A 21,203-nucleotide genomic window follows, 5' to 3' on the forward strand; every position below is an offset into this window, starting at 1 on the left:
CACGCCCATTAAACAATTATGTTCAGGCGGGAGTGAAACGAAATGAAAATTCAGGCTGAGTGGCGCTCTGCCCATTTTCTGAGTTCAATGAAGAAGACCTCTTAGGTCGAAAATAAATGTTCGTTTGTTTTTAACAAATACACAGCAGTGGGGGCATTCAAGATGGTGTGCAGACAGCAGATCATTTTCTGTAGCTCTATTTTCAGTCTATAAGGCAGCCATGGGGCTAATAATGTGAAAATGATCTGCCACAATCATATACAGTACCTGCATAGTAGCTCTAATCCATAGCTTTGCATGGCATTATAGAGCTATGGACCAGAGCTGGTCCATAGCTCTAATCATAATAGAGCTCTGCATGGCAGAGCCATGGACCAGGGCTAATACCTGCATAGCCTAATCAACAGTCAATGATTCATCATAATACAAAAACCCTTAGGTGCATGCTTAATAGGTAGCCTAGATGTTCATCATATTTGTGCCTAGCCTAAGATTTAGACTCCCGTAGACCTACAGATGTCACACTTCCTTAACCTTATACCTCTGATCTGTCTGCATAAGAATAAAAGGGAGCTATGGTAGGCTACTTAAGATAATGTGTTGCTAAAAGTTATTGTTGCATCCACCAAAGTCTTTGATTTATGGGGCATGGCATGTGAACAAAGTCCTGCTGATTGTGCTGTGATAAATTAAAATGTTGACGCAAGTGCTGGGACTCAGAGTCATAATTAATGGCAGTGGCAGCCCATGCAGCTTAAAGTTGCAAGTGAAAAACAAACAAATGACTATAGACTCCAGTCAGACATTTCAACATATCATGTTTTCTTCAGTGCATGTATTAACCCCAAACACAGCTTCTGAGCTTCTGATGTTTCTGATGTTTTATACTGAGGCCTATTTGTTTTTCTCCATATCCCACTTTTATTCGTATCAGTCTATTTTTGACTTTTATTTGATCTATGTATCGGTATCCATGTATTCTCTTTATGGAATACTATTTTCCAATTGAATGATATGTTTTAAATGGACACAATACCCTTTTATTGAACAATGAATTGACCTTTGATGTAGGCTATGTTAAGCCTATGTTAAAAATAAAATGCACTTCATTAAGTGCACTGGATGGACGCATGGGCTGCTGGGCATCATTAACCAACCAGCCACATCCACTGCTTTATATCCCTGTGCAGTGTGCAAGGTGGTAAAAAAAAAGAAAGAACAGAAAGGACACAGTGTGCAATTTAGTTAAGCCTATAAAGCACCTCATGTGATCTGTTTGTCTGACTGGTGTTTTTTATAATAGCTCAGTGGTGAGTGATAGATAGTCACAAAAGGCAGGAATGACTAGTTGTCACATAAGTTGTGGCATTGATCCATCATAGCCCCATGAAGGCTGGGGCGGGCGGAGGGGGGGTGCTTCTGCGTGTTCCAGACCATAATGCCATGACAGGAAGGTGGGTCACAAACACAAACACAGTCTAATATGGTCACAAAGCGCAAGTCTAACCGCAGCATGCTCAGTGCAAGGACAGCAAACTGAGCTAGGTCGCACAGTGTAAAATCTGTAAATGATGAATGGATGCTAGTTCCGTTTAGAACCGAGCTATATCTACGTAGCAGCGTAGATATAGATGTTCCTCCAAACGGAGCTAAATGGATGCATGTTGCTGCATGCACAGTCAGACAGTGTGCATGCAATTTTTCCATCAGCTCTCATTAGAATATGGGCCACCTATGTTACAGGTATTGTTCACCCTTTACACATGCAAACACAACCTCCATTGTATTGTGACACGTGCAGCTCGTAGATTAGCTATGTTCAACTAGGTTTCAAGTTTAAACTGTTCATGTTATGTTGCTGTGGACCACTCTGTATACCCTCAGTCAGTATACAGCCCTTGGGGATCCCCACTTTGAGAACCAGTAAACTAGTTGTGTTTAATAGTTTTGCTCATGACTCATACTAGTAGCCTTGCTAGCCTACACACACGCTTGTCTGCTTGACAAAATGACTTTTGAGATGGTAGATGCTCGCCATCTAGTGGCTGATCTCCAAAATGCAAAGGCCCACTCCGCCACTTTTGCTCACCATAAACAAACAAATGTAGGCATATTGATTCAACAGTCTGAAGTCTTCCATCATGAATCTGAGTCTGTCTGGGGCACCACACACACGGTTTTGACATAACAAAATGCCCTCAATAGCAATGCTTTATGCAAGTACTGTATACACATCCAGTGATCCATTTAAAAGGCACAAGCAATCTGTTTTGTTTTCATTTATTTACAAAAAACCAAGAGAAAATAACTTTTTTCAGGTTAGCAGTTACTGTACATTAATTTCTAGCTCCTACCTGATATCCTCAACAATCACATCCCGCCACTGTGTCCATATTGTAACAACTACAACTAGAATCCTCAGTTTGTTTCCATGGCAGACATTATACAGGAAGACACTTTTAAACAGGCTCAAAAGGTATAACAAAGATACAGTAAACTTCCATGCATGTTGGAAATTAAATGAATCTCTGCTTATTAAAATATAAAAAGTTACTGGAGCCTAAAAAAGGGACTTATGTTTGGATATATATTCATATATTTATATACATTAGCTTCGTCAGTCTTTCACCTCTATGAGAAACGATTCATACAAAAAACATAAAACTGAAAGAGTCAACACCAGATACATTGGTAAAGGCGGCACAATGTATACAGTTCTTGTGGCAGCTTTCAGAATTAAGAGCCACCACATTAGGGGCATACTCAAATAATTCCCTAATATACAATATTGTAATTGAAAGATATCCGTTATGCAAGAGTTTTGTTATTGATAACTAAACTAAATGGGCAAGAGTACCATCCCGTTTGCACAAAATACAAATGAAATACAAGAAAATTTAAGAAAACAAACGGGTTGGATCTAAAAAAAAAAAGAATTAAAAAAAAAAGCGAACAACTCGGGATGCACATTCCCAACTATATTTTGAAGCATCCACACATTTTAATCAGTGAAAATGTGAAGCAGAAGCATTCAAGGCATCATACATTCATGAACAAGTGTGTGGTAAACCCAGAAATAATGAGACAGAGTAGTTTGCTCCTCTAAAGCCAGATCTATACTTACTGTAGTGAAAATAGCCCATCTACAAGCTCAAAAGACATTGCGTTGTAGATCAGCTATTTTCTGAACAGAGTATAAATGCAGCATAAGAAAGCTGCCAGCCTAGTGGTCATGTCTATGAGACAAATTCAACAATGAGGGAAAATCTTTTGCAGAATGATCTGTCCATAATTTAATATGTTCTTACACCTGACACAGATATTAACATCTTTTGAAATGTTAGAGTTCTAAAGCCGAATGACTCCAACAATGAGAAGCACTGTTTGCAGACCGAAAATAACCAAAACATCTATTTAATCTATTTAATTTGCAGCAGCAGACACTTCTCTGAAATCTGTCACCCAAAATGCATAAGATTATTGTTACAATGTTATGCAATTGAACAAAATGTCTTGGATGGCCTATACAGAAAACTGATATAGCTCAACAATGCAAAACTGCTAGGCAATGGCAATGTTAAAAAAAATGAAAAAAAACAAACAAAACCTGAGGTACTCATGTACAGCTCTCACATGGATAAAAAATAAAGTCCATACATACACTGGATACAAGTGTGGTAACTTGGTAGTGATGCTACTAGTCCTTATACAGTACCAGTTACCATCAAAGCTAATGTCAGTTTGACAATCTGTTGACAGAGAAGACAGCTTATTCATTGTCAACAGATTGTGCCTGTCTTCATCATTTTGATACTACAACCTCGGATAACAGCCGTCTACTATAGTATACCAAATTATGGTATTAAATATGGTTAATTTGGCAATACAGGGCACCAACAAGTTTGACAGACAATTTTGTAAAAGGGATTGTTAAACACACACTTACCCATAGAGTAAAACGACATGTGCCCTGCTCTACCAATGGGAAACATCTTGCTTATGGGCTTTTTGTCAGCCGTGTAAATATCGCATGCTTTTGATAACTATTTTTAAGCTTGGAAATGTTACCATGCATAATTAATATTCATAATTATGTTGGCCAACATCACTAACAGCTTAAACAATATTGACATTATAAAGCTAATAATCTCCTTTTAAATCTCCTCCAGTAGACATACCTAAAAAACTTTGGTAGAGCAGTTTACAAATGTTTTAACTTGCGATATTTGTAACAAAGCAAATGTTTCCTTGAAATTGGATGTTATACTTTGGGTTAAATTTGCTGGAGGTGAGTGGGGTTCCCTGCCTCTGCTGTACTTCTCGTCACCAGGTGGAGATATTGCATCCAGCCCTGTTTGTCTGTGTCCGTCTACCCGCAGCCAATATGGGAACCAATTCGGATAAAAAAATATATACAGTATATATAATCTTTTTTAACCTCTAGAGGCAAGCTCTATTCCATGCCTGAAAGAGGAAACCAGGCGTGGTCACACCCTTTTCTGCTGTTTCACTTTCTTCCTACTCAAGGGCATCCCTAGAAGAGCTCCAATTGAATTAAACAGCTACACTACTGATTACTGAACTTTCATTACAAATCTGTCTTGAGAGCTTAATCCACAGCTAATCCTGCGCCAACTACCAGGTAGATCCACATCATATTGCTTGTGCACCATCATCGTTTGGGAATTAATAATCGCAGAGCAATTGTCCCACCGTGCGTTCCACAAGGCTATGGCCAACAACTAGCCAGTCACTCTAATGATGTAATGCCATTACTTTATCTTATCCCTTCACCCAATAACCCTATGCCTTTTATACACCCACACACGCCCCAAACATTATCACAAGCCCTGGTCTAGACCGACAAGATGGAGGGAAGTAGAGCTGGCCTCCTGGCGGACATTTGCACTCTACGGAGCGCAACTCTTTCTACTTAGTTCTTATGTACTAAATATCACAATAAGTCCAATATTTGCTATTTGGACATCTACTGTATCTATTTGAAAGAACGCATGTCGGACCAAAGCCATTAACAATTTGAAGGAATTTCAAAAATAAATGTTTTATAAGGGTGGATGGCAGCATATGAAGAGTTTTAATCCAAACTGCAAATAAATCATTTAGAAAGGTTCAGTTAACCCCCACTAAGTACATTGGAACAGTTATAATTCAATTGCAAGACTCCTGGTATACAAAATATTTTGAAACATTATTGCAAAGATGTTTTGCATGATAAAATTGATACAGCAGGAGCTCAAAACAGCTTGTCTAAAATGTCATAAAAATACTTTTAGCATTAGTATGTCAGTTGAATTCAAAATGCAAAATGCAGGCAACTGGGGAGGAAAAGCCATTTGCCAGAAAACCTAATGACTAAAAACAGACGGAACTAAAACCCTTAACCTTGGGCCCTAGCATCTATATGCCGAGGCTTAAGTTTGACAAAAATAGCAGACAATCTATAAGATCGCAATGCGGCACCTTGTGAGCATGTTAGATCTGCTATTTTCATCGACATCAAAACAAGACCGCCGGCGGTCAGTCACACAACACAAGTCAAACTGACACGTCAATAAACACTTTTTTTTTTTTTTTAAGTTGACAGTAATCTTTAGGGCTGCAGTACCTTGGGTGTAGTGTACACTGCTCTGAAATCCAATTCTCAATTGTTAGTGGACATTTTGGAAACAAACTCTTCATATGTCTTCCTTAGAAAAATGAAATACAAATAGAAAATAAAAATATATATATTTTTTTATGAAATCCACGAAACAGTACACCAACATGCTCCTTCAATCAGAGTCGCTGTCTGAACTGGAGCCACTGGAACTGCTGCTGCCAAACTCTGAAGAGCTACTGCTCCCACTGGCACCTTTGGGTAAGGATAAAACCAGGTCAGCTGGGATTTACATGCATGGACATATGTCTAAACTTAAGAGGTACCACATTCAGCTGGGATTTACATGCATAGGTTTAAACTTTAGAGGTATGACATTCCAACTTGATTAAATAAAATAAGCTCGTTATGATGCAACATGTGAGCTTGTAGATACTTATTTTTGCACCATACCATTGTGAGTAAATATAAAAATAGGGCGTGAGTGGCTAATTAGACGAACCGAATATAAGACGACTCTGATTATTAAGACAATTTTCAAGACTCATTTGTGGAAAAACAACATTGAATGTCAAATAGTCTAGTCCCCGATTATAATACGACCCCGGTTTTTTAGGATATTTCCATTGGGAATAAAAAAAGTGGTCTTATATTCAGGTTATTATATATATATTGATTATTTGAATAAATCTATTCGACAATTTGTTGACTGATAATACAAAGACTACAAATAAAAATGCATTCAGATTATTCAGATTCAGAATAAACGATAGTTGAAGCCATAATGCTATATACGTACATAGGTTTTCATGCCACTAGGCCTGCCACAATTATTGCATGATCGTCTAATCGCAATCATTTTTGCATAATCCTCAATTGTTTCCACGTTGAGAAATGTCCATACATTTTCAAACATTTAATTTGTTTAAGCAGAAATTGTGTTGTAAGCGTGTAGATCAACTATTTCCACTATTTTGTGCATTTTTTGGAAAGGAATTAATGTCTTAAATGGGTCAGTGATTGATTTGTATATTGAAGTAATTTGACAGTACGAAGCCTAAAAGGCAAACAGAAATACAACTTGTAACATTCCAATGTTCAATGCAAAAAAAACATTAAATCGCAGTAATTTGTGTGACAATGAATTGTCAACTTAAAACGTGTAATCGTGACAGCCACTGGGTACTCACGGTTTGCTTCCGTCTTCTTCCTCTTCTTATGTAAACACAGCTTGACGTATCGCTCGAGTTCGCGCAGCGTCGACGACTTGAGTGTCTCAAAGTCAATCTCAATCTCGTCCGGGTTGGAGTCGCGGAGCGACGGCTCTCGGGTCTGGATGATGCGCACCACGCGGCCCAGCTTCCCGCCAGGTAGCCGGTTAATGTCCAGGCTCAGCTGGCGCTTCTCGTCGTACGTCATGGGCAGAGGCTCGCCGTCTGAGTCGTAGCCCCTGGCTTTCTTCTTCGGTTGTCTGTTGGTGGGGACAAAACTAGTACGTTTTACTTTGCAATAGGTCAATCCTTTTATTCTTTTAGACACACATACGGGTATTTCGGGGCGTGGTCAAACAAAAGCTGAATTCTGCATCACAAAATGTGGATTTAGCCATTTGTGTAAAGAACACCATACAGGATTAAAATAGTAATATAAACAGGATGTTGACATTTTTGTAAACAATAAATGCCATACCAGGCATGTTTCTGCGTGCAATGTCAAAATGAGGAGACTATTTTTGGCATATCAATCAATGGAGCAAGATATCTTGCCAACTTGTCCAGTTGCATCATGACAAGGCTACTAGTTGAGTAGTTGTATTACAAATGTCAATAAGAATACAGAACAAGCTCATGTGAATTAAACCCATTTTGGGCGGGAACCCCTTTTGGTGTTTTAAACATTATGTTATAATTTAGCTAGGTCAGGCCTAAATGGGTTAAAAAAAGTCCAGTTCCTATACCTGGAGCCACTACTGTTGACCTTTCTGGAGGAACTCTTCTGTTGACCCTGCTTTCCTGCTTTTGCTTTCTTCTCCTCTTCTGGGTTGCCTTTACTGTTTTTGACATCCTTTTTCTTGTCTTTTTCTTTTTTCTTCTTTGGTTTACTGACAGGAGCCTGAGAAAGCGCAGCAAGCTGTTCGTGGACGGCTTTTAGCTGGGCAGAGAGAGAGCCAGTGGAGATTGGTTAGCACATTATACAGCCACATGGTAAAAATGTGGGAAATAAACCAGACAGAAAAATGCGGCCATTACATATTACAAAGTGTAAGCCACTGATAGTTATCAGTGCATCCAATGTCTCATTCACTAAGGACCCTTTTCCACCAAAAGAACTTTGGTTCTAGAACTAGTTCCGTTCTAGATTCATGATGCTTTCATGGAACCGGTGGCCATTTTCTGGTTCTAGTTCCGAACCCAACTTTTAGGGTTCAGATTCTGAAACAATGTATTTTCAGTGGAAACGCTGAACTGGTTCAATAATAGGCAGGGGGTTCTAACCCAGGGGGGGACAACGGAACCAGTTCAACCGTGGTGGAAAAGGGGCCACATCTGTGCTGAGAAATCTCATACAACACCACCACCAAGACTGAGCCCACAGCAGCAAAAGAAAACGGTAATATTTAGTCTTTGGAAATGAAGAATCCATCAAGAAAACCTATGGCTGGGGATGACCTTTTACGCAGAGACTGGGCGTTGATGGTCACTGAGGGGGCGCTTGTTTTACAGTTTGGTGAGGGATGCGCTGCTCCGTGCTTGCGGTTATGGTTAGGTTAGGTTAGGGTTTTAGGTAGGTGGTAGCTGTAAAACAAGCGTCCCATCAGCGCCCATCGAAAACTGAGGCTCTGCGCTTAAGGGCGTCCCATGGCTAGAGCAGGGGCACGGACGGTTAATGGAGAGGCAGGTCTTAAGTAGCAGGCCGACAGTGAAACATACCTGTTCTGCACCAACCTGCTCCTGCAACTCAGCCAGTCGGCTGGCGCGCTCATCCTCCGAGTCGGAGCTGCCCGAACTGGAGGAGTTGCCACTGCTACCACTTAAGGCTGTGCTCTTAGTGACGGCACCTCCTCCTGGCGAGATCATTTCTACAGGTTCATCTGGCATCTTGGAAAACCTCATCTCAAACACATCCTGAAAACAGATGTACAAAAAACAAAAGGTTGCATTAAAGTAAAATAAATGCTTAATCATAATAGTAATAATCTTCTTACGCCTAGAAGACTTACCCCTAGAAGACATTTAGTACAAAAATACATGGCAATTTGAGGTCCTTTTCTTTAATATTTCAACATGAAATCTAGAAAGAAAAATTATAGGATTGGGGGCCCCTATCATAGTGGACGAAAATCAGTGAAAATGTGGGTATTATTATTATTAGTTTTTAATCTATAATGGAGCTGGGAACTTCTCCTTTGGTCCGCCCATTCCTGGACATGTGAGAATGGTCCAGTGGGAACAAACTGCCCATTGTGGGAGTATGGGATTACATGTTTTACCCTCTATCACTAAAGCCTGTTGAAATTCACCTGAACACCCCTGCCTGTGGAAAACAATGAGGGCAGAGAAACAAACCTACGTTCTATGATCACACTATCACTGAGCATCATGAAGCTACCCATCCAGCTCAGACATCAGCAACATTATGAAAATCACATAAAAGGCTACCCACCAACCTTAGACATCAGCAACATTATGAAAATCACATAAACGGCTACCCACCAGCTTCAGACATCAGCAACATTATGTAAATCACAACATAATTGTTCCGGGTGAAAATCACCTGGGTTTAGTGTCCTAGAGTTAAAAGGTCCACTGAGGAGAGAACTATGTATTTTAGTTTACATCATTAAAACTCAAGGCAGGTGAAAATTGGCAGACATACCTGGAGTTTTCTGGCCATAGCAACGACCTCATGATCAGGGGGGTTATATTTGTAGCAATTTGAGAAAATTAGTCGAACATCTGCAGCAAAGGCCTGTGCATCCATGTACTCTCGTCCATCCATCTTTTTCTGAAATTGAACAACGTTGTAATCAGAACTAGGGCTGTCAAAGTTAACGCACTATGAACTAGTTAACTCACAATCCTTTTAATGGCACAATTTTTTTTAAATGCGCGATTAACGCACTGAAGTTTGACAGAATGGTTGCGAGATGCATGCATGTGAATGAATCCCAGTGAGTCTACACAATCAGAAAACTTAGAAAAAATGTTATTTTGATCAACATGGCCTGTTATTTCTCGTAATGGTACCATTGGCCAACATCAATACAGTTCTTTAGTTTGGGTCTGGAAGGCTCATCAAATGGTGGTCCGTGGCTCAAATGCAGAATAAATAATGGGCCTTGATATGAAAAATCTTGAAAACCACTGATTTAAGGTATATTTAGAACGTATACAAAATATGCGATTAATTTGCGATGAATCAGTTAACTATGGACAATCATGCGATTAATCGAGTTAAATATTGTAATCGATTGACAGCCCTAATCAGAACGCAAGACACTAAGACAGCAATAGCAGCATGAGCAAATTCACACACACACAAAAAAAGACCTACTAGACTGGAAGAATCAAATGTGTGGGCAAAAGTGTCAGTGATTCTCACTTTGACAGTACTAAGATCCATGGGGTATTTGATGATGTCGTGGTAGTCGTGTAGCGCCAGAGCCTCGGCATCGACGGGCTTGTAGAAAGGCCAGGCGTAGGCCGCGTGTTTCTTAGAGAGCATCTCTTTCAGGATCCCGTCGCAATACTTCAGCTGCTCACTCAGCTTTCCCCGCCTGAAGCCCAGCTCGACTTCTTCCAAGTCCTTCTTGGGAGGCTTGATGGCTCGGCCCGTGCTCTCGCGCCGTGGCTTGCCTTCCGGCGAGTCGTTGATGCTGGCTGTGATTGAGGTAGTGGTGGTGTCCGCTTTCCGCTTCATCCCCTTCTTCTCGATAAAAAAGAAAACGCACACAAATCATCGCAGTTGGTTAACCTCATTCAGAATGGGAAGCCCTTTTGGTGCATTTTTAAGCATTATGTTAGACTTTAGGTATTGAAAAATGCAGATCTGCAAGCTCATAGCTACGAGCTTGTAGGTCTGCTATTTTAGAAAAATTGTAAAAATGTGGCGCAAATCTTTGAATATATATTCTTTCAGAGAGAGCGTTTTTAACTCAAATCGTTCCTTCGGGGGGGGGGGGGGGGGTCACTGGAACAACATATCTTCAGATAGGCGTCTGCGGCCAATTACATATATTGTTGAGGGTCCTTGACAAGTAAATGTTTGAGAACGAGTGACATAGAAACAGGGTTTTCAAGAAAACTGTCATGTTTTAGAAGGCATTTGTAGAATCGTCCTCTGGTCTAAATGGGTTAAAATTGTATTCCAGGGTGTCGAGTCAAAGATGAGAAATAATTGAAGGTAAAATGTTGACTCACTCTGGCAGCAGGCGGGGATGATGGCAGGTTGGTGGTTAATGAGATGGAGGTAATGGAGTTGAGGGTCGTCTGTGATTTGGGTGGTGTCACTGAAGAGCAGGAGATCACGGTTTCATCCTGACCAGCTGTATGGATATTTACACAAATCGAAAGGGAAAACATAAATTATGGTTGGGTCATGAAGAGCAAACAGCTTAACTGATATATATATTTTTTTTAAGTGGAGCACGTCAAAACAGTCATCATTTTCAGCTGTTGCTGTGAACGTATGATGGAAAATGTTTGTGAAATAACAAATTGCTAATGCAAAAATGTGCTTTGAGCCAACATTTAGTTGTAGTTCTCAGGCTTGGTTCGATTGGGATTAGGGACGGGCATTAAAAGTCGGCTAGTAGATGATGTATAGCTACATACTACAACAAGTAAGACGCGCAAACGCGGGAAGCGAACGCAGCTTGTGTGTGTGTGTGTGGTTGTGTGTGTGTGTGTGTGTGTGTGTGTGTGTGTGTGTGTGTGTGTGCTACAGCTGCGCCCTGTGTGTGTGTGTGTGTGTATGTGTGTGTGTGCTACAGCTGCGCCCCCTGGTGGCGGGCGGGTGGTGTCACAGCGGGACAGACACACATACACAGACATGAGCAGCAGGGTCTCATAGTAAGTGGCTCACTGCGTTCGCAATAAAAGTCACATGGGTTGGGCTAGCCTAGAAGCAAGGCGCTTCTCAAAGTGGGGTCCTTGATGAGTTACAGGTCTATAACTCTTGAGTGTACAAATGGAACCAATTTGGTTCAATGAACACTAAGAAGTTTAGAGTATGAAAATAATATCAAACTGGGGTTCTTGAAATACGAATGTTTTGCGAACCACTGTCTTAGTCATAAAGTCACAGGGTTCTATCTATGCATAGGGTTCAACCTTCAACCTACAAGGAGCATGAATGTAGGTATCAAGTATCATGGCAATCTGCCCATTCAATTTGGAGCCATCTTGTGTGTAATTGGATCTTTTATGCAATGCCAATTGCCAAGTACAATTCTTTTTGTCCAATGATGGCACAAGAAAAGGCCATGGCATGGGGGTCACCCAAAATCATTGGGGCCATCATCTGGGGAGCAGTACGGCGCACAGAAAATTCCAAATCAGCGTTCGGACGGACCCACATAGCCCCGAGTCCCCGACGCTAGCGAGCTAAAAAACAAACAAAAACGCAATAGGGGAAACACTCACCTGAAGGGAGACTCTTTTTAGCTGGAGCAGGCTTGACCTTAGGTGGAGGTAAAAGCTCCACTTCTCCTGGTGGCATCATGGCAACTTTCTGCAAGAATATCTTTTCCAAGGCCTGTGCCATAAGCACAATGTCATCTGTGGGCTTGAGTGAAATACACAGAATGTTTGTTAACATTAATGTATGCAATTTAATGGGTGATCAACATCAAGTACACAAGAACATGATCACAAGTGCTGAGCAACATGATGGATTTTTCCTCCTCACCTTGTTGTATATGTAGCAGTTGGTGAACATAGTGTTGAAGTCTTGCATACATTCACTAGCACTGCAATAGTAATTGTTCTCCAGTCGTTTCTTTATTGTTCCCATATCCATAGGAATCTTGATAATCTTATGATAATCCTAGATGACAGAGACAGAATCAGACAACATGTCAGTTATTTCTCTCTGGTCCACACACGAGTGATGCAATTGACCACAGCATTTGCCGTAACACCATAATTGGACATTCTGGCCACATCTTTCCAGTAGGACTGGGAATACATGCATCAGGTACAGATTGAGTCAATTACAGCCTTACACAAGGGCTGGACCTTGGCACCATTTTATCCACACTCTACATTATATATGTCAAACTCAAGGCCCAATTATCTTTGGCCCGCGGGATGATATTTAATTAGTATTAGAACTGGCCCTCTGGTATATTGCACGGACCGCCATAATACTACAAGTCCCACAATGCACTGCGAGTGCATTGTCACATGTGTATCGAGGGCCCGCAAGCGCAAGCATGCGTCTTCTCTTCACTATTGATCAGCAGTGAAAGTATATCACTTGAGGTCAACTTTCAGCTACCCCTCTCCCCAAAAATGTCCCGTGTGTTGAAACACTGCAGTCCAGCCCTCGACTTGTACCAATTTCTTTATTTTGGCCCACTGTGTATTTAAGTTTGACATCCCTGCTCTACATGCTCCAACTTGGAGACTCATTAGCCAAAATAATCAGATAAATTGGCCGCTCAAAAAGGAGCTGTCACAATACTGAAAATTGGCAAGACTGGCACTGACTGAATGATTGGTCCAGTTTCAATACTACTAGGGGTATGATTCTGTTGGCAGTTGGCAATCAAAATGCAGACCTTCGATGCCCTAGTTGTCAGTAAATATCCAATACAAATGTAAAATGTTTTAACTCGCAACATATATTTGTAACAATTCCGAATTCATGGTCAGTTGTATGACAGTGTTGCACATTAAAACACACACACACTTCGAAGTGGGCGCTCTTATCGTCATTCAATTGCCATTCAATATCATCTCAAATTTGGTAAACACAAACACACAAAGCTGGGCATAGAAAAACAGCTCAGGAGCTTGCAGATTGGCCATTTTTGGTGTGCAACACCAATTTGCCATGTCGTCTTGTGGTGTTGTGAGCAATGCAGTTTCCTGGTGTGTACGTTTGGTTCACTTGCATAAGTTGCATTGGAGTGGTTGGCTCATTGAAGGAAAAATACAAACAACATGCCTGCCAAGTGGGGTCAACCACATTGCCTCTTTCCTACTGGTCAAAGTTCAACGTTGAACGCCAACAAAGGGCAGGTCAACTTCTTTGCTCTCACAAAAGTGAACGGGGAAGCTGTCGCTTTTGACGCATACTTGTGACTATACTCTTACAGTGCCCCCCCCCCCCCCCCCCCCCCACACACACACACACACACAGCTGCAACATCTACACCAGAGTGTTTTTTTACTTGAGAGCTACTTTAAAAATGACCATCAAAACAAGATCTACACACACACACAGCTGCAACATCTACACCAGAGTGTTTTTTTACTTGAGAGCTAACGGTACTTTAAAAATTACCATCAAAACAAGATCTACCCACCAAATAAATATCCCATTGCTGAAAAAAGTTTAAAATTGTACCTTAAGGGGCTTTGGAATAGCGGTGCTGGCGTTGCATACGAGACAAACACACCCGGAATGAGATATAGGAATTTGGAATTGGTACAGTTTTGTTTTGTTTTGTTTATGCGCAACACTCTTGAAAACAAAGTATTTCATGGGGCGCCCGCTGGCCAAGTGGTCCAGGCGCATGCCAGATATAGGCTCTGGCCTGACAGTGCGTCGCGTGTTCGAGTCCTGTTCATGACGACCTTTGCTGCGTGTCTCTACCCTTCTCCCTCTTTCCTGTCTGTCTTCACTTGATACTATCAATAAAGGCAGAAAAGCCTAAAACAAATCTTTAAAATAAAATAAAACTATTTAATTGTGGGTTTGAGGCAGCTGATGGGACCTATTTGATGTCAATCAATGAAGTCGCCTTAATTCAAGTCAAAGTGGCAGATGCCTTTAGTTATTTCCTTTTTAAATGTATATATTGTTTAGGGTCATGTCATGTGATCTACCTGCACACCCTTTGTGATCTACCGGTAGATCTCGATTGACCTTTTGGGCACCCCTGATCTACCCAGACTGGTACTTACAGGGAGTTGAAGTTTGATGGCATCAACAGGCTGGTAGAATGGCCACGCAAACTGGTGCTTCCACAGCGTTTTCACCACCACGTTGTGCATGTACTGCAGTTGGTTGGTCTTGCGGCCCGGCCTGCTGGGGTTGATGAACTCGGGGGGTGGCGGGTTGACGCCGTACGGATGCGGAGCATCAGAGGTCTTCGTGTCTGTGGCCATCATGGACATGGTGCACACGACGGGGGGGGGGGGGGGGGGCAGAGCGACTATCGGCCTCTGTGTCTTGTCTACGGACGGAGGAGTGTCTTCAGCGAGTTCTGCGTCTGTCTGTCAGACAGGAACAGCATCCCATCTCACAGCCCCTATTCTGGCCAACCTACAAAAAAATCAAAACAACATATAATTGTGTGTATTCATAATTTAGTTTTTTGTATGGTTTCATCAGCGGAAAACCATGTGTGGAGGCATTATGTTTTCAATAGTTACATTGAGTTGTGTATTTATAATAAAAAAAATGTCATGCCTTCATCAGCGGAAAGCCTAGCCCCTCTCGGAACCCCCTGGGTCAGCCCAATCCGAACCGAACCGGGCTGACCCGTAGGGTCCCTGTGCGTTACTGTGTTTTCGTATTGAAATGATAGAACGCGGACATAAATATCGTCGGATACGTCGTGTCTGCGCCGTTTGAGGGCTTATTTTCGTTTGAGGGCTTCTGAATGTGTGAACTATAAGTACCTATAAATACCGCTGCGAATTATCCTGTGCCACGGAAACCGTTAAGTATTTTTAATCTTTGTTTGACCGATTTGGAAGCTTTGATTCCTCTCTTCCTGCCTTGTTTATTGACATTCAATTGTACCGCCTCCCGCTGCGGGGTTGGCTGGTGCCGGCTAGGTTCCTGCCTCTGATCTTCTCTGTCATAGCTATAGCGCCACTAGCTAGCCAGATAGGCGGTACAATGAGGTGTCAATAAACAAGGAAGGAAAAGAAGAATCAAAGCGACCAAATCGGTCAAACAAAAAAATACTAAAAATACTTAACGGCTTCCGCGGCACAGGAGAATTTGCAGCGGTATTTATAGGTACTTATAGTTCACACATTCAGAAGCCCTCAAACGAACAAAAGCCCTCAAACAGCGCAGACAGGACGTATCCACGGTATTCATGTTTATTTATGTCCGCGTACCAGGTGGCAGGGTAGAGGTGGAATAGGACCCCATGGCTACTGTGTCTCCAAAATGTCAGAAACTTCAGTACCATTGGGTTCTGACTTGTAGGGCTACGGAAAGCCATGCATGGAGGCATTACGTTTTCAATAGTACATTTATATTTTAATAAGAGCCCGTATTCTGGCCAACCTACAAAAAGAAGAAAAAAAAAAACAATATATAAGTGTGTGTATTATGACTTAAGTTTACACAGAAGCAACCGAGTGGATTAGAGGAAGAAATGCAACTACAATAATAATGATTTATGGTTTGCACGATATAATGGTGGGCTTCCTTCCACCCCAGCATCACTAGCCAACAGTGGTGGAAAGTAAGTTAAGTAACTAGTAAATTTAGTCAAGTACTTTACTGTACTTGTATACAATTCTGACTGAAGTACTTTTCCTTGACTCCTCAGTCCTTTTTGATACTTTATACTTCTACATTTCAGAGGAAAACATTGTCCTTTGTACTCCACTACAACAGCTTTAGTAACTAGATAATTTGCAGATATTGTAAATGCCTAACACACATTAAATACAATATGGTGCGAGATACCCAGCAACACAAATCAAAATCAGCTGCCATATTAAAGCGATGAACACATTTATGCAACTAATTAATTACAAGCTTACAATACAAGCAATATGATTATGAAATGGGCCATTCTACAACAAAATAATACCTACACGTTTGGTACTGACATGTTAAGTACATTTCTATGCCAATAATTTTGCTCTTTTACTCAACAGAACAGCTAAACAAGACATGTACTTCTGCATGGGACACCCCCTTCTCTACATTGTGCTACTTTTACTTAAAGTAAAAGGGGGGAAAACCTGAGTACTTCCACCACTGCTAAACAAGAAACGCTACTTAACGTTAGCTCACCAGGTAGCCCACAGTTAGCATCTCGGGCATGCAAGCCATGCATGCAGTAGTAGCTGCCTTAGCCAGTGAAACAATTAACCAACTAGCGGGAAATTATAGTTTCACACTATTCACCCATTATTGTTATTATTGTGCTTACTTTGTGTGTATTCCCACGGCTTTGCAGAGCGGGCCCCGCCACAAAAAGCTGCCGCTGGCTGAGGCTAACGTAGCAGCAGCAGCATTGTTGCTAAAGAAAGCATGCAAACTAAGCTAATGTTAGGCTATTATACGGTAGCTAAGGTGGCTAAGCCTCGCTAGTATTGGGCTAAATACAAAACATATAACGTGCGCATCAACAACACATTTTAAGCGTGTATCGGAAAACGCAACGACACTTTGCACATACGAACCGATAGCATGCCAAAGTTTAATAGAATGCACGGTAAGGCTATGTTGCTTTCTTACGGGAGGTTGTTCGGCTTCCCTGTGTGCAGCTAGAATAGACTTTTGTGTTTGCTGGCGTTGTTGAAGTCGGAGGAGAAGAGGAGCCCGTGTTAATTTAGGAGGAGGAGGCCAGGCAGCAGCATGAAAAGCGCCAATGACTTGTTCTGACAAAGAGCGTCTTCCACCCAAGATGTGCTACTGTGCTAAACAGCACGAGCTGGAACGCTGCTAGGCATTGCAATGGCATTGCATTAGGAGGATCGCCGCCGAATCGCGCATGATTGTATTGTTTACGTACCCGCGCGATGCATCATGGGATAGATACTCTCTCAGGAAGAAGAAGGGGGGAGTGCCGGGAGTGACATAATCCAGGACATAATGTGGAGGGAACATCTTGACATTTTTAAGATAGCTCTATCTTCACCTGGGTTCACTGTTCTTCTTCTTCCTATGGTTCTTAACCATAGGGTTCTTCACTTGGTATCTTTGGTTCCCAAATGGTGTGCAATGTGCATTGGGATTTGGTTAAAGGACCACTTCACCACTTTTCAATTTATCTTCATATAACTGATCCACACTAATAATCATGATAAATTGCCACCATTGTTTTCCTACTCAGTAAAAAGCAAAGTTACTATGTTTACCCAGGGTAACTGGACTAAGCTCAATAACTTGTTTACAGCCAGGCCCTGCTCATAGAACATTTCATGGTAGGGGTTCAATGCCTTGCTCAAGGGCACTTCAGCAGTGGTAATTTTAACATGCCGGTCCAGGGATACGATACGAACTAGCGACCTTCCGGTATCAAGACCGCTCCGCAAACCGTTCGGCCACCGCTCCCCCGCCTAAAGTCTGTGTCCACTCACAGTTAACAGTCTTTGTATTGAGTTGTGCTTGAAATGTACTGTTAATAAATATTTCAATCAATCAAAAGTCTCATAAGAGGGCTGTGGGCAGTTCAGAAAACCGTCCACCAGTGACATCATCTTTAAGCAGGTATTTTTGTAAACAATATTTCTTTACAAAAATGTTTTTTTATTATCGTGAGATCGATGGCTTGATTGGCTTCCATCCATTGTCGTATTGCTACTTTTCAGGACTTTTTTTCCTTTAACAACCACACATTATTATTGTAATATTAATATACACAATAGGCCTATGTGTATTAAAAATATATAATTTATAGTATGCTATATCAGTACTTAAATGTGTGCACTCTTTTCCCAATACACAGGCAAATTCTACCCAAAACATATTTTAGCATTACCACTTTCAATCTGGTGTACTTTTTCTGGGCATGTGATTGATTCATTGATTGATTCATTTTTTTATTTTTTTATTTCACAGTATGTAGAATTGGGTTCATTTCAAACGAAAGCACAAGTCAATACAAAAACTGCTACTTTGAAGACGAAACCATGAAAAGCACTAAGACTTGTTTAGATCATAAGGGTCCTCCATTTTCATGTCATGAAGGCGAACATTTTAAATTATACAGATTTCATGTTTATTATCAAACCTTTTCAAAAACAGCTTCAAGAGCAGACCTGTGCGAAGCGTTGGGAGCCTGAAAGCCAGCTATATTGTCACTATGAATGAAAGAGTCAAACAGATGTCCTTTGAGATTTTCTCCAATGTGCCACTGAATAGAACATTAAAAGGCTTCAAATGTGAGGTTTTTCCTCTCTGACTTCATAGTTCAGCATTCTGAGTTTTAACTTCAATTTGTGTTTTTGTATCTCAGACTTTGGGGTGCTTTAATTTGCAAATCCAACATTTGTCTCAGAACAAGAATGCTATACCCATGGAATGCATATCTCCGCCAGGCCAGGTAAGATTCCACATTTAGACAGGTATCTGATGCCATGGGTTAATGGTCATACCTGCACAAATAAATATGACTATCACTATGTAGTCTATCACACCCGTGTGATGTGAGGGGCGCTCTTATCATTGTACATCATCATGACGTAACATGTCGATTTGCCCATCAACATATGACGTACGTACATTCTCCATTCATTGTCAATGGGAATTTATTTTTTTTGTAGGACAAAAATAGTGATTTGCTCGTCCAACATATGACGTAAATTCTCTATGCATTGTCCAATGGAATTTCAATGTTTGTGTAGGACAAAAATCTACACTAATAGCGGAATATAGGAGGGGCTAGCTCCCCTAAAAAAAACAATTGTTTTTATTTTTGCTGACTGAACCAAATACACTTGCAGTAGCACCTACTGGGGCCTGGACGACCAACTCCCTGAGTCCCCATCCATAAGTGAAATAAATGTTGAATTAGAGTAGACCTGTCTCCCTCAGAACACTTCCATTTATCCGTTCATATTAATCTGTTTTTCAATTAAACAGTAATATTTAGATGAGTGACAGATCCAGACAGGGCAAGTAATATTTCATACAGGATGGTCTTCCTGCTAGGACTTAAGAGGAGATATTTCATATGGACACTAGATGGTGCTGTTTACTTTGCTTGATCTTTCTTTGCTCATCTTGCCAGGTCAAATGTTGACTCATTGATGGAAGGTAAGCACATTTACTTAAGTGCTGTAGCCTACTTTAGTACAACTTTGAAATACGTATTTCCACATTTTAATACTTTTACTCCACTAAATCTTAGAGGCAAATATTGTACATTTTACTCCACTACAAGTATTTAAAATCATATGTTACTAGTTAGGACAGGAACAAACTGCAGGTTGAAAAGACCCTCAGCTCTGAACTCGGTAGAATCTGCAACTGGCTCGCTGATAACAAACTATCCTTACACCTGGGAAAAACTGAATCCATCCTCTTCGGATCAAATAGTAATCTCAGCAAGGCAGATGGCTTCTTGGTTAGAGTGGGTGACAATATTATCACACGAAAAGATCAAATTACCTACCTAGGTTCCATCCTGGAGGCCAATCTTTCCGGTGATAAAATGGCCACCAACGTAATCAAAAAAGTCAATCAAAGAACAAGATTCCTTTACAGGATCTCCTCACTGGTCAGCAAAAACACCTTGAAGATAGACCTTAACAAGAGCCCTCGTAGGCTACAAGGTTTCTTTGACTATGCATCCACCTCTTGGTACCACAGCACCTCAAAGGCCCTTAAAACAAGGCTCCAGACCTCCCAAAACAAACTGGTCAGGCTCCTACTTGGCCTCACCCCCCGAACCCACCTCACCCCTGCCCACTTTGACAGGCTGGGATGGCTTAGGGTCGACGACAGAGTACAGCATCTTGCAATGGGTCTGGTCCACAAGATCCGTTACACCACCAAGATACCCATGTACCTGTCTAAATACTTCCTTAATGTAAACGAAGTCCACACCCACAACACCAGAGGGAGTGCAACAAACCATGTACAACCCAGATTCGGCACAAACAAGGGACTAAATTCTTTCCGCTCCTATGCCACCAAAATGTGGAACGCCCTACCAACAGTCATTAAGACATGTGAATCCCTTGACTCCTTCAAAACCGCTCTCAAAGGGCACCTACGGATGGCTGCAATTCGAAACTGGCCTCTGTAAAATCTGAATCCCCCACCCCCATTTACCCTCACTGTATAATGTATCTTTTCCCTTTTTTGCTTCCTATATGATGAATTCCTGTTCTGTTCTTTAGCTACATAGAAATGTCTATTTGTATGTCTCTAAATGTTTGTATGTCTCTAAATGTTTTGATGAATTGAACATTGTGGACCCTGTTGTAAACAAGTGTAATGCTTAATTGGGTCGTCCACTCACAGTTAACAGTCTTTGTATTGAGTTTGTGCTTAAAATGTACTGTCAATTCTACAAACTGTTAATAAATATAAACTTTGTAGATTTGAATAAAATCTCAGGCACTTTGGGCCGATCTGCTGCACTCCTATGGCGGTTAGAGATCTAGACATTGGACAGGGGTCACTGGGTAAAAGTGGATAAAACATTCAG

The 21,203-nt window shown here is 41.2% G+C and overlaps 1 protein-coding gene across 6 annotated transcripts; it reads right to left on the reverse strand.

Annotated features, from left to right (window-relative positions):
• Window positions 1-2,264: 2,264 nt before the first annotated feature.
• On the reverse strand, window positions 2,265-17,472 carry brd3a (bromodomain containing 3a). Of its 6 annotated transcripts, none has more exons than XM_083794124.1 (11): window positions 17,282-17,472; window positions 14,752-15,112; window positions 12,527-12,664; window positions 12,262-12,403; window positions 11,038-11,162; window positions 10,220-10,543; window positions 9,494-9,622; window positions 8,548-8,742; window positions 7,575-7,768; window positions 6,808-7,088; window positions 2,265-5,872 (listed from the first exon to the last, which is right to left on the reverse strand). In XM_083794124.1, exons 2-11 carry the CDS (start codon window positions 14,962-14,964, stop codon window positions 5,793-5,795), a joined length of 1,821 nt encoding a protein of 606 aa, XP_083650250.1. In that variant the 5' UTR covers window positions 14,965-15,112; window positions 17,282-17,472; the 3' UTR covers window positions 2,265-5,792. The 6 variants fall into 6 exon arrangements, with proteins under 6 accessions (XP_083650250.1, XP_083650249.1, XP_083650248.1 ...); XM_083794123.1 differs by having other exon boundaries at window positions 6,808-7,106; XM_083794122.1 differs by having other exon boundaries at window positions 10,172-10,543.
• Between the last annotated feature and the right edge of the window lie 3,731 nt (window positions 17,473-21,203).

This window comes from Protomyctophum parallelum (assembly GCF_964188405.1).
Source record: "Protomyctophum parallelum genome assembly, chromosome: 21".
Classification (NCBI taxonomy): Eukaryota; Metazoa; Chordata; class Actinopteri; order Myctophiformes; family Myctophidae; genus Protomyctophum; species Protomyctophum parallelum.

Excerpts from the sequence above, each read along its gene's own strand:
- brd3a (XM_083794120.1), bottom strand. The coding sequence starts at position 14,964 with ATGTCCATGATGGCCACAGACACGAAGACCTCTGATGCTCCGCATCCG. Across the intron at positions 12,404-12,526 it reads ACTGCTACATATACAACAAG|CCCACAGATGACATTGTGCT; the intron begins GTGAGGAGGAAA and ends ATTTCACTCAAG. Across the intron at positions 5,873-6,807 it reads GAAGAAGACGGAAGCAAACC|GTGCCAGTGGGAGCAGTAGC; the intron begins GTGAGTACCCAG and ends CCTTACCCAAAG.